We start from the raw sequence: 18,692 nt of genomic DNA on the forward strand, positions 1-18,692 counted from the left end.
CTTCGTTTTGTTTGTAAATTGTGGATATCCTGTTTCCAGTCCATAGGAGATGTGGAAGGGTCACTCAAATACTTTACTGAATTTATGTATGTATTTGCATAGCTTTTCTTTATTTTTAACATCTCTCTTCTACACTTTGTAATTGCTGAGGGAGATGTTAATAAAAGCAATTAAGCCAACTAGGTTGGTTCTTTCTTTAAAACCAATTCCTAATATTTAAAGAAAAGATTCTGTTTCTAATATTAAATATGAACAGATATGATAGCAGATTAAGATGCAAATACAGGGGTTTTGTCCTGTATATCATAGGAGCTATTCAAAATCAAGCTTTGTGCAAACTTCTTTAAGGCTAATTTTATGATTTCTCAAAGCAATAAAGGTTTTACTTTGGTCAAATATTCTTTTCTTACGTGATTATTTCTACTTTGTAGAGGTAAGTATTTTGTTGGTTTTGATTGTATTATTGTGTTCTAAATGTTACCTGTACCATGTGTGTTGATCTTTTTTGAAGTGTATTTAATGGTGAAGTACAATTTACACAATAAAAATTTTGTATTATTGGACATAACAGATTTTTAAAAGCAGTTTTTATACCTTAATTTACTATCTGATGTAAATTATAATGGTAAATGTCTGTTTCTGTGGTGAGGGAGCTTTTTCACATATTGCTACTGAGTTTTAGAACTATTTATTCTGCTATATTTCCCCTCTAGTAGGTGGCACTTTTAGCAATATAATAGTTTCCAATCCATACTATGCAGTCACCAGAAGGTGATTGATGAGATTTTCCTGTTCTTTGTGAGTTCAAAGTAGGAGTATTGTCAGTTGTGTCTCAGCTGGAAAATTGTTACAGGCTTCTGTATCAGAAGCAGCTTAGAGTCTGGATTGCTTGCCTAATTTCACTGTTTTGCCAGTTTAAAGGAGCAAATTTAGTCATAGCTAGAGTCAGTGCCCTAAATTATAATTTCCTAAGGCAATAGAATATGACTTTGGGGGGGTCTTTGAAAATTGTCTGACAATGTATTTACTGTTAAGTTTCATCATTTGACCCATAGAGAGAGAATTCTCTCAGGATTCTGGCCAGGATTTAGAAAGAAAAAAACCATTTTGCAATTGCACTCCAAAATATGTGAATAACTGGGCAAGCTGTTTAGCAGCTTTTTCTGAGACTGCTGGAGCTTCCTGTAAATATATATTTATCTGAATGGTGTACATATACTGGTATTCATACTGTGTAAGCTTGTGGGTGGAGAAACACCCGATTCTTAAAGAGGTCAAAAGTTCCTGTTTTTGTGTTTTCCTTCAATGTTAATCAGAGTTGCCAGACCAAATTGGAATAAGCCAAACTGATGTGTACACAGTGTTGGCTATGGGGGTTTAGAGAGTTTGATCCCGTTTTAGGTAAAGGTTCTTTGAATGTGCTTAAGTTTTTCTCATTACCAGAGGTAAACCTTATCAGGATTCAGTCATCGTCATGTTCCAAAGGAAAATGCTGCATGAATTGATCTGCAATGTTTGCATCCAGTAGGGTGAACATAAAGCCAGTATTTCTTCATTAGGGTGGTAGGGTGATAATAAACTATTATAAGTAGTTGCATGTGTGACTAATTGAAGCTCATTTTGTTTTGCAGTTTGAATTATTTTACAGTCAGCATTTTAGTGGAAGGAAGCTTACTTGGTTACATTATCTTTGTACAGGTAAAAACAAGTGCTTTGCTAAACTTACGATCTATACAACTGAGTTATTTGCTAGAAGTCCTTTTCAAATGGCAACAGACTGTGGAGTTGGAACAATATTTTGCCTATAAAGTCAACACATTATTTTGCATTATAAATTAATATTTACTACATAATATTTCCAAAACTTATGTTTTGTAAACTTGCATGTGTTACCTGTGATTTATTAAATCCAAGTAAAATTAGAGTTGTATGTTCTTAACTACAAAACAGCACTACAGAACTGCTGAGTTAATAACAACTGACCTGGAATAGTTTTTGTAGTATAGCTGTCCCTTAGATAAATATGAAATAATTTTAAGAATGCATATTATACTACTTTAATCAGGTATGTGACTATCTAAGTAAACAAATATTTATATTTACTATATGGGAGTACATGTTAACATCTTAGAAGATATATATAAAATTATAGTTTATTTTAGTAAGTGTCAGTAAATCATGTTTTATTTCAAATGCTTTCAGTATCGGGCTTTAACAACTGAGCACCACAGCATATTACATGGAGATGAAAAACCAGACTAGCATACAACAATATACTGTTATGAAAATCTAGTTGGAATTTCCGTTTTTATTATTATTATAAATTATATTGCATTATTCAAAACAGTATTGTTCTAGTATTCATAGTTAGTCAGAGGGGTTTTTTTGTTGTAGGTCACATTCTGTAACTGTGAATTCACAACACCGGTTGTCATCATCCCATTTCAAGTGTAAAATGGAAGTTTGAATTGAATGTCTGGAAATGTGTGAGGAGTTCTGGTAGTTAAACTTCAGATGACTTTTCAGCACCTTCCATCAGTTTATAAAATACTGTTGTATCATTACAGGTGAAGTAAAAATGAACTATTTGTGCAAACCTTATGTAGCCATGGTCACAACATACCAAATGGCAGTGTTGCTTGCCTTCAACAACAGTGAGACTGTCAGTTACAAGGAGCTTCAGGACAGCACACAAATGAATGAGAAGGAACTGACAAAAACCATCAAATCTTTGCTTGATGTCAAAATGATAAACCATGACTCAGACAAGGTATGCCATGATGATATACAAGAGTTTCACATTTTCGGTCTTGTCATTCTGATATTTCTTGAGGGCTTTGTTTTAATATAAAATAATCCATTGTTTAATCTCAAAACTGTATTATTGACCCTTGTGAACAATTATAAATTTGTATTTTTAAGGAAAGAGATAGGAGGAAGTAGACTGTCTGCCATATAGGCTTTCCATGCCTATAGCAGCATGGTCTACTGAACAGATAATAAAGCTGGGACTGTTTATTGCTTCTGTTGCATTTCATACATATGCCTTTAGACTCACCACTGTTGGAGGGGAATACACCACTTTTGAAGTTGTATTGAATCAGGGGAAGGAGCCTGAGTTGTAAACCAGAATCTTACAGCTGTCCTAAAAAGATATTTGTGGGATTAAGAGACTGAAAGCAACAGCAACGGGGTTCTTCCTTGCTGACAGATTACAGGAGATGGAAAGAGAGCAAGGAGGGTTTGTTTGAGAGGATTTTTGCTGCATTTTGCCGAACTTATCATTCCAGGAGTTTCATGGAATTCCAGTAATATCTGAGCTTTGTTTGTGATTAAGGCAATGGTTGATAAAGGTTCTGTTTCTGACTGTCTCATCCTTCTGTATGGCCTATGTGAAACCAGTTACCCTTTTTCCCATACAGCAAAGGACACAGAGGTCTGTTAAGTAAGAAACATGACAGAAGTGCCTGTGCATCCTGTACAGACATTAGCATGTGCTTCCAGCTAGCCCAGAAAGCCCACTATTCAGACAGTATCAGACAGAAGGTACAGAGATAAGCTGTTCAGTTCGCTTTTGAGAAGAATTCTAAAGCTGCTCTGATGGCAGGAAAATTTTAAGAAATGGGAAGTGAGATTACAAGGAAGATCTGATGCTTGACTAAAGCATAGGACATGCTTCCAATGTCTAGAAATGAGCTCAGGTTGGAACAATAGCTGGGAAGATGTCTGTTAAACCATGAGTCAAATAAAACACTGGGAGCTATTAAAGAAAACAGTGAAACTTTTCATTATCTTAGGAAGTTGCCCATTATTTAGAGGATTTACCTTTACTTATGTCTGTTGTATAAGGTTTGCCCAGTTCCTTTAAGGATATGTTATTGAAGAGGGAATGATTCAGCTTTCCAACCCTTTCACCCTTTAATGTTTACCACTGCATTTTCTAGCTCTTGGCCTTCCAAACTATTGTATTCAAGCATCTTTGCTATTTCTGTTTTCTTTGCACTCTCTCCAGTAATGTGATAGCAGATTTGTAGACAGCCTATCAGGTTACTTATTAAATAAACAAATGAACTTTAGTGGCTTAAGCAGTGGAATTCAATATACAAACTTCTCTTAACCTGTATCTGAGTGTTGTGGTTTCACCCCAGATGGAAGCCAAGGCCCAACAACCACTTGCTCACTCCCCCACCAGCAGGATCAGGGAGAGAAGCAGAGGGGGGAGAGGTGAACACCACAAGCAGCTTTTGGCAAAATCTTTATTTGTCCATTAGAATCATGCTTTTTAATTTCATGCTCAATACACAATTTATTTTGGTTTATATTCAACTGTGTAAGGAGAATAATGCTAAAATTTAATGTTAGCCTATTTTTTTCTTAGCTTATTTTTTTAAAGCTGTTGGTCTTTCCCGTTTCGTGTTAAAATTTCTATACTATGCCTGGTGTCCTGGTTTTATTTTTATTTTAACAAAGAATATTTGTTGCAGAATATAAAATTAGAATTAATACTGTTTTGAGTGCATATTTAGTTAAATATTGGCTGTGTTTACTGAAATATTTGCCCTTCAGACAGTTTGACAACATTCTAAGGTCTCAGAAGTCCAGTAACTTTATTCTGCTGGAAATTGCTAATACTTCTACAGACTCTTGCCTGGAAACTGCAAAGATCAATCCAGTTATCTTGTTAGTTGAAAGTAAAGGTGTTTTGATTGCAGGGAGTAGTTACCATTTATTGAAAGAAATGGACTTTTATGTGTGGAAAAAAATTGAGATTCTGACAGGAAAAAATTAGAAACACACAGATGTTGCAGTTTTTCAGCTGTTTCTGCTATAATGTTAAAAAAAATGCTTAGATATTTTTCCTTAAATTCTGGGAGACAACATTAGTAAGAATTGTAAAAGCAACAACTCCTTCTCGACGTTCTGCCATAAATAAATGCAAATCCTGCTTTCTCTGCAGGAAAAAAATGAGTTAAATGGAGAGTGCTTGCAACTAAATAAGATGTCAAAGTATTAAAAAAGAAATTGCTTTAATCATATTGACTTGTTAACAAAATTTATGTATGATAGAATTCTTCATAGTGTTTTCTGAAGTAGACTTCTAGGTTAGTTAAACTGTAGCTTAAAAAATTGATCTGGTTCAAGTGGCATTTTAGAATTTCCAACTACAAATCTGAAATTGTTTGTATGTATGTAAGACCCTAACTGTGACTTTTCAAAGTAAATTGCTACCGTTTTCTGGTTGTCTTTCTGATTTTTAAAAAAGATTCTTTATTGCAGGAAGACATAGAGACAGAGTCTACGTTTTCATTAAATATGAACTTCAGCAGTAAACGAACAAAATTTAAAATTACAACATCAATGCAGAAAGACACACCACAGGTGAGTATTCTTTGGTGTTTCTAGCTCGAACAGCTTAGAAACTTATTTCTCTAAAATGGAATTTATTGTGTTAGTCTGGTGTAAGCAGATTCACCGAGTAAGATTTACATAGCCATAAAAAAATTGGGTAAGTTTAAAGTTTAAGCACTGCAATTTTTTTTGTACTTAAAATACAGGCAGGGGAAGATAAAATAGGGAACAAGAAGGCAGAAGGAAAAGATAAACAAAATGTACCAAAAGGGATTGACATTTAGCTTGTCTTATCTCATGAGACTTTTTTGTTGGTGGTGTTATCTCATGAGACTTTTTTATTGGTGCTGTTTGCAAAAGCAGCTTATTCCAGGAACAGCAGAACCAATCAAATATTTTCCTATGATTTTTGTCTTTCGGCAAGTAAAATTAACTCCTGTGTTGATAATCCTGTATCTCCTAAGACATAGGATTTTGTGCAAGATATGTATATGCTGCCAAACTCAATACATTATAGTAAATTCTGCCTGCCTTTCTCCCTAGCAGAATTGGTGGTTGGGATGCCTGTCCTACCTTCCTACTGACTTTAAAGAAACCTCGTATTCTTGATTTATGGAAGTACTTTGCCTGGAATTGAACTTCTCCTGCATTTTTGTATTAGTTGACCACTTTTAGTAAAGTAAAATGTGTAGGTTCCAGATCCTTTTATGAAGTGTTTATTGGTCGTACTATATTTTAAACATTAATGTTCTTGCTATATCACAGGAGATGGAACAGACCAGAAGTGCTGTAGATGAAGACAGAAAAATGTATCTCCAAGCTGCTATAGTCCGTATCATGAAAGCACGTAAGGTGTTGCGACATAATGCTCTAATTCAGGAGGTAAGAGAAAGTCCTCCTCTTCAACTTGATTTGATGAAAATCTTCTGGAGAGTTGGGTAAAACATCTGACCACAGAACTCTCCTGTGCTGAAAGTAATACCCCAATGAAATTAGTGAGGATTTTCTTGGAGTCTGCTTTGAACTGCGGTACTAGAGCACCAGCTGGGATCCCTCAATCTTGTAAATGTGTCTTACCACTAAAACATTAAGTGCTTGCTCTTTCCTGTTGGCTGGTTCTATGCTAACAGATACTGTATATATCGAAATGTTGCCAGAGCTATAGTTACAGTTGAAAACCTGAGTATGGATATTCTAAGTATGGAATTTGCACAGAAGCACCTAGCCAATTTTTAGCTCTAATCATTATTTTTATTATAATACATGGCTTAAATTTTAAAAGTTGTCTGAGTATGAAGGCATGCACTTTTTAATCTCCCTTTTCCATTAGGTGGTACAGTTCTCTAGATTTTTTAGATTCTGGATTAATGATCTGTGAATTGTCACAGGCTGGCTGGGAAGGTAGTGCTATGTCATTGGTTTTTCTCCCATTTTTCCATCTGTTGGTCGCCTGCCTAATTGTATTTTTCATTCCAACCTTTGCTCCCACCAACCGGTTCCCAGTTTTAGTTTTCTCAACCTTCCAAGGCATTCTTTCTTCAGTCTAGTTCACTCTTGTGTCCCTGAGCCTTGCTGGAAGCCTCAGAGCAGACTGGTGGGAGGAGGAATAAAGATTCCTGCTTTATTCAACCGTTTTGAGGATGGAGGTGGAGAAGCATTGGAGTAATTTGTGGTGATGGAGGAAATAGTTTAGTACACCCACCATTTAATTTTTATTTCTTAAAAAAAAAAAAATAAGCTGGTACAGAGAGTTTGTAAGCCCAGAACTTGCAATGTGAGATATCTTAAAAGTTTTGGATATTGAAATAGTGCTTGTACACAATTACTCTTAGATTGAATATCTAAAAGGTAAGGCACCGTAGGTCCTGATTCTTCTCAAAATCTTTGGCTGTTTGGTTTTCTGTTATTTAAATCATCCATGCAGTTATGATGAAGTCCTGTAAGAATTTACAAATAAAACTAGAAAGGCAAGCCTTGTTTCGTCTTTGAAAATATTTTTCTCCCCACTCAAATTATTAGCAAAAGATTCCAAAATGTACTTTTCTTGACACCAGTTCATAAGGGTGAAATAGATTACAAATTTTTATGTTTTGGAAACAAATCCTTTCTGGTTGCTTCTTCCTCTGTTTAATGGAAGGGCCACTATCTTATGTGCCTCTGCTGTCTTTTGCTCTTGCAGTGATCTTGCAGAATAGTCTATTAGCATCGGGAGCCTTTTCTTTAGCTTTTCAAGAAAGGGGGATATTTTGATAGTTACTCAGTTAAAAACTAAGTAGGGAGTAAAGTTGCAATATTGTTACTAATTCTGGTGACATTGTTACTTTTATCATGCTGTTTATGTACATGTATAATGTATTCACTTTAATTTTCCTGTCTGACTTCTTGAATACAAATGAATCTTTTTAGAAGGAGTCTGTTTACAACAAAGAGTTAGTATTTTCTCACCTCATTAATATTACATTTTTTAGCTATAAGGGTAGGATTATATTGTTGTTAGATATATGATTGAGAGACTCCTAGCCTTAATGTAGTTGGCTCTGATTTTAACAGTTAGACTACAGCCCCACACATTTTGTTTAGGGTGAGGTGTCCAAGAAAATAGTCCAGGCCCCTGGTAGACCTATATATGTCAGCATATGGTCTTTGTCTGAATTGTTAATTGTGTTAGATATGCCCTGATAATTTCAATTCTAGCTCTATGCTGCAGTGCCTGCAGGACGAGGTAGCTTTTCCCATAAAACGAGTAAGTCCATGGAAGTAGTGGAGGGGAAAGGTCAGTGCAGTCATTCCCAGAAAAATTTTTATTCTGACCATAGGTATTTCTGTCTGTCTTTCTTATTTGTATTACCTTTGAGGAAACAAAAACAAATCAAAAAAAGCCCTTAGCAATACAAAACCTTTTGTTCTCTCTGTCCTAAGTAAATACATGAAGTACACAGTTTGAGTGTAGGGCTGAAGTTAGGTGAAACCTGAGCAGATGTATTAGTTTGTTAGCACCCGCTTTCTCCTCATTTGTGCTGCTGTGGAACATACCAGACCCTTGGCTGCAAGCCCAACAAAACTCGCTCTTTTGAGCTTTTTGTTTACTTTGCTGGGTGAGTTCCACCTGGTGAGTTCTGTTGGCTCACAGAGGGCTCCAGCAAACTCTAGAGCTGGGACAAAGCCAACCGTGAGAAGTTGTAAAGAAAACAGGAAATCCAGCTGAAATAAAGATGACTTTCTTTACAGAAGAAGTTAAAAACTACAGGCAAAATATATTGTGACATTTGAGTAGTAAGATATTTTGTTTAAAAAATTTTTCAAGTTCTAGATTTGCGTGATCTGTTACTACTCACGATTTCCTCTTCTTCTCTACAGGAGAATGAGCAAAACTGGGAACTATCAAGAGAACTAAAGTTTTGCCTGCAGTGGCAGTTTCTTCCACAATGCAAATATAGATTTGTTTTTACAGTAACTAAGTTTTTACTGCATGTATTACAAAGTTCCAGCTTAGGCAGCTGGAACTCACCAAATTGTGTATCTGTCTTCAGTGACTGAAGGAATAGAGGTTCACCCCGATTGTCTCAAATTGTATAGGAAAGGAGATCAGTGGTAGCAGAACTCCACTATGATAATAGTGAACAGATGTGTTTATATTAGATTAATTTTTAATTAATATTGTGTTCATTTGTACTGTGACAAATGAAGCAAGCAAGAGAAATGAAGAGATCTGGGGAACATGCAGCCAAACTAACCAGTGAGCTCAGCAGTCAGTGTCCTGACACTAATGCATAAAGATGCTTTCTTGATTGTTATAAATTAACTATTCCAGGGTTATTTAATCCTGTCTTTAAAAGAAAGGCATACTGAATTTGCCTTAAAGCCCTTAGCAAATACTTAGATGCAGTTTTTGACTGTGAAAACCAAAACTAACACAAAAACTATGACTTTCTTTTGCAGGTAATCAGCCAATCAAGAGCTAGGTTTAACCCAAGTATCAGCATGATTAAGAAGTGTATTGAAGTTCTGATAGACAAACAGTACATAGAGCGAAGCCAGGCCTCTGCAGACGAATACAGTTATGTAGCATGATGTTGCTATCCTGCAGGTATGATTGTAAGGAGATCATTGCTGTCACTGTTTGGTGTGTTCCTGTGGGAAGAGGCAGGCCTGTGCCTCCATAATTGGTCACTTGGCAGCCCCTGTTTTTCTGCTGTTTACAACATCACCAGTGCCATGTCATGAGCGTCAATGAAAATGCCTATAGATATTTCAAGCTCATGTCATTATGACATTTCTTAAAACTTTACTAAAAGAATGAGTGAAGTATTGCTGAAATGTGATGAATTGGTTGGGTACCATGCTTTTTTTTTTTTTTCCCCTCCCCTTTCACGTTTGCAGTTGATGTTTTTTAATGTATCTTAAGACAAAGTAAAAAAAAAAAAAAATCACACAAAAAACCTAAATATTGTAATATGACAGATAACCTAATAATTGTATCTACATTAAAATGTAAAAAAAAATGACGAACATGATACTGCTGCTTGTCAAATAAAAAAATAAAGTTATATAATGTGTCTCGAATGATTGTAGAGCTGGATATAGCATTAATGTCTGTAAATATTATTCAGGCCTGAAGAGTAAAAATAATGTTATGTGTTTGGGTTTTGGATAACCTCAGAAGTAGATCTGACGTAAGAACTAATTTATATAAAACTGAATACCAGGTATGTCATGTTTGATGTGATTATAAAAAAATATTTATGGTTAAGTGCACATCTTGTTTTCTTGAGATTAGGCTGATTTACATTCTTAGTGCCTGAAGGCCTACTCTGTGTCTGTTAATCTCGCACTGTAGGAATACCTTACAAGAGAAAATAAACTGACATTTGAGGGGATTTAATAGTGTAGTTCACAAACAGGAATAGTTATCACAAACATCAAAGATATAGTTCAGTGGCTTGTGAAACCACCTTCTTAATGGGAAAACATATACCAGACTGGTAACTGAAAGCTGTTTTTTCACTAATGTATTAGGTAGAAACACTACATGGAGATCGGTACCTGTGTTTGTTTCCACATAAGCCCGTGCAGCATCTTGACTCATATGGTTGTTTTGATTGTGTTTTGTTTTCCTCTACCCCAATTAGATTTCCAGCTATTTGGGTGGGACAAGAGATCCACGGGCTATTTCATGTCCTGTATTGTTCGTCAGGGTTGGCATGGTGACTGTTCACTCTCACATAAGCCAAGTATAATTTTATAAGGTTCTAGCTCTACCACTGGAAGTAACTGGAGTTTAAGAGCATTGAGAGTTTGAACACACTGAATCCCTGCTGCAGAAAAGAGCTTCCTCGTGGCTATACTTGCAATTATGATTGATAGGATAAATATTAAGTTAACTTTAAATGTTCTATTTTTGCCAAATTTTATTTGTGTGCATATGAAAATATATATGTAGATATATACTATTTGCAATATTTTTCTAGATTGTGTGATAACACCTACTAAAAGTCCACAGATCAAGAATTAATTTTAGAGAAAAAAATCCTTTGGAGGGAGCTTTTTCCTTTTTTCTTTTTCTAGTTCTTCACTGTATGAAAGGTTTCTCTCTAACTCTCAGATTATTGCTGTCTCTTATTTCTTAAGTGGCATTGCATTCATATGTTATCTGGAGGATATAGGAAACTTTCTATAATTAACTAGGAAATGAATCAAGAAATGGTACTATGTTTTTCTGATGTGGATTTTGCTGAGGATGAATAAAGGGCAATAAACGATGAAGGTCAGTAAACATTTCTTCCATATTTATGGTATTTTATCCCACTACATTAAGATACAGATTTTTTACATGGATTTATGTCTTAAAAAAGTGAGGGGTTTTTAACTGATTATAATATGGTGCAGTAAGTCATTGTCTCAGGTGTTAGTTTAGAGTTGTCTCTGTGTGTTGGGAGACAGCAAAAGTGTTAAGTGTCACCAAGTGTAATAAACAGGAGACACATTAGCACAGATTTCGACTGGAGTGACTTTTAATCTATTTCAGTGTGAAGCAAGCATATCCGTGCTTCATAAAAAAATAGTTCATTACTTATAACAAAAATAAGGTCATATTCTATGACACAATACAAAAAAGAGAAAAAATATTGCCTGAATGTTGAATCATCAGGTCATTTCTCCAGAGAACAAACAGTGACAACCAAAGCTTCTGGAAACAAATGTGTTTTGTCTTGTATCTTGTTTATGAGTCAACAGATTTTAAGCTTGTTTCTTCATAAAAGGGTTAATAAAAGGTTTATTTAAATATAGATTGCAGTAGCAAAATTTTAAGGCTGATTCTGAAAAAGACTTGACAAATTTTATTTTCAGAATCATTTTGGAGACAACACAAGAACTTCACTGCTCTAGCCCAAACGTGCAAGGTTTTAGCATTACCTTATCTCTGAATTTTTGCATTGCTAAACCATCAAAAGTAGTATTTTGGGTTTCAGATAAACATGCTGCTGAGTTGAGACATGTTTAGCGTGTTAAAAACATTCATATATTTCAGTGCAGTTGGCATCCCCAGACAGTGTCTTTCATAATTACAGACAAACTGGGTCTTTTCAGTGCCTCTTTGGAAATGTGGCTATAATTGGGAAACGTTTTGAATTCTACTTTATAAGTCAAACCTTCCCCCTAAGGAAAAAAGTAGTGCAAATATTCAGACCTCTGTAGCTGGGTTTCGTCACTGAAATCATTGCTGGCACACAGGGATGCAGCTTATGGTGTAGTGCTTCAGCCTGGCAACAAATACCTCTGGCAAGTGTCAGTTCAAAATACAAAGTGCTAAAGGCTATTGACAGGAGAGGCAAATTGTAGAAAGAGAAAGATATTTGTTTGTCATAAGCCTATTGACATGTATGACCTGCTGGTTTATAGGAAGCCGTACAGCTGACTCTGGAAACATAATGATTTCATACATCTTATACATGTCTCACATCAAAATGCATGTTACCTCTAGTACTGAGTGTTACTGATCATTCTTACTGTACTAATTGAAAATGTATTTCTATCACGTTTTAATTTGTCTTCAGATTGATTGTCTTATTCTAGGAAAGGAAAGTGTGTACCTGCATTTCAGTGTATTCATACACACAGGGCTGCTGGAGCTACGAAAGGTACTTAAGTCACCATAACATAAGAAACTGTTTGCAAAGCAGAGAGTATCATTACTTTCTAAGAAGCCTTTCAATGAGTACATCACTTTTCCAAATAAGAAGCAGAGTACAGAAATTGATCAACAGAGAAATACATTTTATAAGCTGATATTTTTCAGTTACACTTCGAAGATCATTCTTATCCTTAAAAAACGTTAATTTTAAAAACAATGTTGCAACATAGTATTGATTCTTGGGCATAAATTCTTTGTTCCTTGAGACAAATATGTTAAGACTGTCTATGCCCTACAATATGGTAAGTACTTAGAGTTAATTAATCTGAGATATCACAGTGTATGAAAACATACTCTCCAGAATCAGTTACTCTTTCACTGAGTATTTTCTCTTAATACAAATCTGAAATTATCTTTACTTGCTTATGGTAAGTTGTACTGCACTTCTGAGCTGATAAGAAAACAGCATTTTTCAAAGTTGTCAGGCAAAAGAAGAGGAAGGATCCAAACAGTGTTTGGGTATAATAATTTTAAAACAACCAAGACTTTGATGAACCTCTGTATGTGTGTGTGTCTGTGTGTATGTGGTTTTAAAGAGGGAGGGTGAATAAATATGATCTTAAAAGTAACCAGACATGTGTAGCTTGGATGTGCATTTCTTATTGTCACCATTCTGTGGAACTTACAATTGCATCAGTAAGGGAAGAAAATAACACACAGCAAAAGTAAAGAGGTAGATGAGGAGGATAGCTAGTTGGCCTCCTTTTTTGAAGTACTGGAGTTGTGGGTTTGTGTTCTTTATCTTAAAATAGCTTAAATGTGTATATGTTAATAAGATTACTGTTTAGTTCAGTATTGATGATTACTTGTCACGTGTTTGAGGAAGAATCGTGTCACAGTACTCAGAGAAGCTGTGCATCTGACATAGTCATCTGTTGGTGCTGCTCCCACCAACTGTCCAGGAGCACAGCACAAGACTTGAAAGCTCCCTTATAAGCCCAGCCTTCCATATGCATCTGAGAAGTGAAGGACTAAACCTCAGAAGTAGTATGAAGCAAGCCAAAAGTTCACTTCTGAAACAGTTCTAATAGTTTGGGAATTACTTCCACCATTCATTTCTGCACTTTCTTTGGGGCCCTTGTTACTGAAAGCTGTAAGTGGTGATTTAAGCAAAACTGAAATACTCACTTGTTTGGTTGCTTTGGCTGTTTGGAGTAACAAACAGCTTGCACTAACCCCATAGTTCCTCCTCAGCTGGAGAAGGTGATAGGAATGTGCATTACTTGTCTATTACAATATCAAGTACAAACTTTACACTTGAACCACTGGCAAACTTGGTGTATGGGGATCCCTTTCTAGGGCTTCTGACTAGCGGGAAATCTCCTCTGGTATTTCATACTGAGGAGGGCTAGTCTAGCTTTGTGTGTTTTCTTCCACTGAGATAAAATCATACACTGGTGTTCTGTAAATTTTGCTCTCCTAATTTTTGATGTAGTGTTGTATACCAGGAACAGAAAATCATGTACTCTGGAAAGTAATGTAGGATGGACAAAACACTTTCCAGTGTCTGTATAGCCAAGGCATCAGTTCTTTCAGTCTGACTCTTATCCAACCAAACACTTGATAAATTGGTATTTACAAGAGCAGTGGATACTTAAGGAGACTGTTAGGCGTGTCCTCATCTGAAAGAGGCAGTGTTCTTAATATAATCATTGAATGGCAAACACTGTATTTATCACCTTTTGGTGGGAGCTGGTGGTTCTCATGTGTGTCAAACTGGGTTTTTCCAGCAGCTGAGAACAGTGACCATGTAGCTGTGAACAGTCAGTAAAGAGGAGTGGTTTGAGGGCAGATTTGAATCTTGACAGGTCATGCTGTTGTCTGTCTTTTAGTGTTGGTTATATAATCTATAACTTAGTAGGTATATATGGTAAAAAGTGTAGTGCTTCTCTGGTAGTCTTTCACATTATGTTGAACAGTTTCAGTTGAGTTTCAAAAGACGTACTTGGTCTGTTTTCTTAAAAACCCTATGCATGGGTCCATTTTCCTTTCTTCTTTCTAGCCACCAGCTTAATAGAATTCATGGTCATCAAAACTTGAGTTTGAGAGAATAAAAAAATGTGTCTGAAACTTATGATACTGTGTAGTCACCTGTAGATTTAAAGCCAGTTCGTGTTTCATGGGATTTGTTTTAAGCAGGGCCAGGCATTTGGCTCCCTCAGAGCGATGACATACATGGAGTGAGGTGCTGCTAGAACTAATCAAGAGGAAACTGTCAGTGGAAGGGTATGGATGATCTGCTGACACTTATGCTTTGAAAGTTGATCTAGTGCACAGAATGTAGCACATTGCTTGTTCCCTTCAGGGTTTCCTCTGTTTTAGAGAGAGGCCACGAGCAGTGATGCCAGCAGGCATTCAAGAAGCAGGAGGCCTGGCCTTTTTGAGTCTGTCTTCATTCTCTCCTTGACCAGAAGAGTGCCCCAGTCTTACCCAATAAGGCAAGCAAGACCTGTTACCTGTCTTGGATGTGTACAAACTTAAACTTCCTTGAAGGTAAATTAAATCAAAAAGTGTGAGCTCTTTATGTATTTTTCATTGCAATATTGGAAGGACTAGAAAACAACAATTGAGACAAGGAGTCTGTAATTTAGTCATTAAGGTATTCCTGTGGGAGCTGGGGCCATGGGTGTGGGTTCCCATCAGTGGGTTGGTGCACTGAAGATGAGCCATCTGCTTCTCGGTGCTGAAGGAAAGCAGCAAGGGCCAGAATTCTGTATACAAATGTCATCCTCTGTGCTTGTGGATGTCCATAATAGACTTAAGTGACAGTAATCCAGATACCAGTAATGAAAGAGTATGTGAACATTTAAGTTTAGGGGTCAGCTCACCAGCTGGTGACTCAAAAACACTTGGAAATTGGCTTTTCAGAGCTACCTTTATGGGTTTGCATATATGTTCTTCCTGATTGCCATCTGAAGCCATGAAAAGGAGTCACATGAACCTCATCTGTAGCTTCGTCTTAGCAATTCCAGGTGAAGTTCTCTTTCCCTTCCCCCAGGTGGGTGTCTGCTGCCACATGTTTTAGTGTGCTGGTAATGGTGTATCTAAGCCTTACTGTAGCCACAAACTGAAGGGAATAGATGTACACCCACAAGCGTTCACTGCTTAAAATCTGAGTCATGACTGTGAATCAGAGATGTGCCCGTTGCAGCAGGTGAAAGAGATTTGGGAAGATGTAACATTCCTCTTGGGAATAATCGTCATCTGACTTTTGGCTAAGGAAACTTCCCATCTGCATGTACGTAGACTCTAGCCTTAAGAAATCTCTATCCATGGAGAAGACCCTCCCCTCCCCCTCGTCATCCATCCTGGAAGTGTTCAAGGCCAGGCTGGATGTGGCTCTGATCAGCCTGGTCTAGTGGAGGTGTCCCTGTCCATGTCAATGGGATCTAGTGGGAACTAGGTGGTCTTTAAGGTTCCTTCCAATGCAAACCATTCTATGATTCTATGATTTTTTTTGAGTCAAATAATTGAGAAATTACACTAGCTGCTCCTCAGCCCTCTTTCCTCACGGCAGTAGCCTTGCCTTTTTTGGATGCTCTCCCTCTTTCAGAGCACTGGCCATTTAATTTTTAAAAATATGTATTTTAAAGGACGTGTGTATAGTTTGACAAATGGGAGAGAAATGGAGCTTGTGCCGCTGAGCATGACCGGTATTAACTCAGTGGGAAGGGGCAAGTGGGGACGTGTTCAGGTCCTGAGCGACAGCCTGGCAGCTGAGGCAGAAGAGTGTGGGGTTTTGCATGTGGACCAACAGACCCTCTTTATTCTTTCCCACACCCAGGCACAACCTTTGAAATGCAGACTTGACAGGCAGAGCTGGAATATCTGCTCCTTCCCTTCCTGGTGCAGCTCCTCTGCGCGTAAGGGCTGCGTGTCTGGACAAGCCCTGCTTTGCCAACCAGGTTCATGGGGAGAGGCGGTGCCAGCGCCCTTTCTGCAGGAGATGGAGCAAGGGGAGTGGAAAGGGCGCTGCAAGTGGCAGCAGGACATGGCCTTGAGGATTTGCAGAGGGCAAAGGAAGGTGTGATCTGCATGGACTTAATTTGATATAGGGACAAAGACCAGAAACTGCATAAAAACGCCAAGAAGTCTAGGATAAACTTCTGAAGTGTATTATCTGAGGTGGCTCAGGAAGCTGTAGGTTATGTGGATCATATGCAATGACAATGAAAATATGACAGGTGAAATAGCTTCTTTATGCTCAGATTTGCTTTTTACCTTTTTTTTGGATCATTTATAAATCCTTTTGTAAAATAATACACAGACTTTGAAAAAGTAGATCTTCAAGAAGTGTATTTTGGAGGGGTTTTTTTGTGGAATGTTTAGTTCACGCTTCTGGCTGATGTGGTCTCTGGGCTTTGCATCCACTGTCTAAATGGACATTGTGCTGTTGCACATCTCTAACAGTGTCTGGCTGAGCTCCAGACACAGGAGAATTGTTTCTCTTTGCCGGGGCTGTTCTTGCTGCATAGACCTCACTGAGAGGGGCTATTCTTTCTTGCCGTACCCTTCTAGGCTTTGGTGCCTACCTAGTACATTTTGTAGATGGCAATTGTACATAGCACCTTAAAACTTTTTTTTTTTAAATTTTAAATCTGTGCTTATCAATATATGTCACAAGTTTTGTCTTCTCTGTATGCTTCTGTATGCTGGCTAGGTTTGGCCTAGCCAGCCTTAGAATGTGATTTTATTATGGTCACACTCATGTGAGCTCTGGGATACCTAAACCAAGTTTTCTTCAGGAGTTTCCTATTGGTTGTGTCTGTTCTTAACACCAATTATAAAACTAAAAATCACATTAAATCCTGTCCGTGCAGACTAGCATTTTGATACCACTCCTACAGACCACCGCAAACCGTCAATTAGTGCTTCATGTGCTTGAGAGTAATGTTTTGAAATAACTTTTTTTTTGTCCTCAGAAATCTTTTGGGTGTTGTATTGTTCATTTTTATGTGTATAAAGTGCTTGTGAAAACCCTCACTTAGCTATGTACTAGTTGGAGTATGGACAACATAAATGCAAACTCCTTTTCAAGGTGTCACCTGCAGTGATGGAGGAAGCATCTGGGACAAGACATCTTCGTATTCAGACTCTGCTGGAGGCTACAAGGGCTCTCAGATATTTTAGAGCAGTTATGTTCAGTAACAACTGCTCTGAAATCACTATTTGTAGGAGAAGTTGCAGCATGGAAGGGAGAGATCCTTCCACTGGTTTCACACATTTGGGATTGTTAATTTCTTTACTCAACAGAATCATTGGCTGATTGGGAAGGTTTGGGGAAGGTGGCAGAAAGCCATCAAACCTGCTTGGGGCATCAAACAGCAGTGGGCTGTTCTCATCTTCCCTGGAGTCACTAGTGCAGTGTGATTCCCCTGTTAGCTCCGCAGCAGCAGAATTAATTCTGGCTGTGTGGAAACGTGGGTGCTTTCCTTAAAGTATTACAGCAGAATTCCTTACTGTTATTAGAGACTTTCCAGCCATACTGACTGGGGGGGGGGAGGGGGCGGGGAGCAGCGTGACCATACATTCCACTGAAAAGGTCAAATACTGGGAAGGTAAATATGCAGAAATGGAAATGTGTTGCTTCTCCAGGTCAGGACTGAGGCATTCGGGGTCCTTGAGCCTCTTCCTAGAGCAGAGACCCTGCTGCAGCCTCCTGCCAGCAGAGGTAGCTGCTGCAGCTGAGCTGGGCAGAGGGAACCTCACTCGGTGCTGCGGGTCCCAAAGCCAACTTCCCACAGCAGCAGCCAGCTTTTCCCAACAGGATGTTTCAGGAGAGGAAACACTCTCCACCGTGGAGTCAGAATTTAGCAGATGCTGCAGCGCTGTCTGTGGCTTAGTAAGGAGAGCTCGGAGGGCTCAAGACATAAAAAAACAGAATGAAACTTGTGCACACACACTTGAGAGCTGGAAAGAGAGGATCCCACTGCTGCCATGCTCTTAGGATTTTGGGAAATAGGATTGGTGTACTTGGAGCTGTCCTGTGCAGGGCCAAGAGTTGGGCTTCAATGATCTTGTGGGTCCCTTCCCACTCAAGATATTTTATGTTTCTGTGAACATTAGGACCCTGCTGGGATGCATTTCTGCTGAGACAGCTGCAACCTTTTAGCAAATTTGGGTGGGAGGGTAAAAAGGTGAAGATGCTTTG

The 18,692-nt window shown here is 37.8% G+C and overlaps 1 protein-coding gene across 3 annotated transcripts in view; it reads left to right on the forward strand.

Annotated features, from left to right (window-relative positions):
• CUL2 (cullin 2) overlaps nucleotides 1-11,124 on the forward strand; it is a 46,963-nt gene extending 35,839 nt beyond the window's left edge. For all 3 annotated transcript variants that reach the window (XM_027717272.2, XM_027717274.2, XM_039380724.1), the window contains 5 exons: nucleotides 1,632-1,698; nucleotides 2,568-2,770; nucleotides 5,278-5,379; nucleotides 6,115-6,231; nucleotides 9,289-11,124. In XM_027717272.2, the coding sequence (XP_027573073.1) occupies nucleotides 1,632-1,698; nucleotides 2,568-2,770; nucleotides 5,278-5,379; nucleotides 6,115-6,231; nucleotides 9,289-9,420 (621 nt within the window). In that variant the 3' untranslated portion in view covers nucleotides 9,421-11,124. The remainder of the gene's footprint in view (nucleotides 1-1,631; nucleotides 1,699-2,567; nucleotides 2,771-5,277; nucleotides 5,380-6,114; nucleotides 6,232-9,288) is intronic.
• The last annotated feature ends 7,568 nt before the right edge of the window (nucleotides 11,125-18,692 follow it).

This window comes from Pipra filicauda, unplaced genomic scaffold (genome assembly GCF_003945595.2).
Source record: "Pipra filicauda isolate LSUMZ 115617 unplaced genomic scaffold, ASM394559v2 scaffold1_size10287979_pilon, whole genome shotgun sequence".
NCBI lineage: Eukaryota > Metazoa > Chordata > Aves > Passeriformes > Pipridae > Pipra > Pipra filicauda.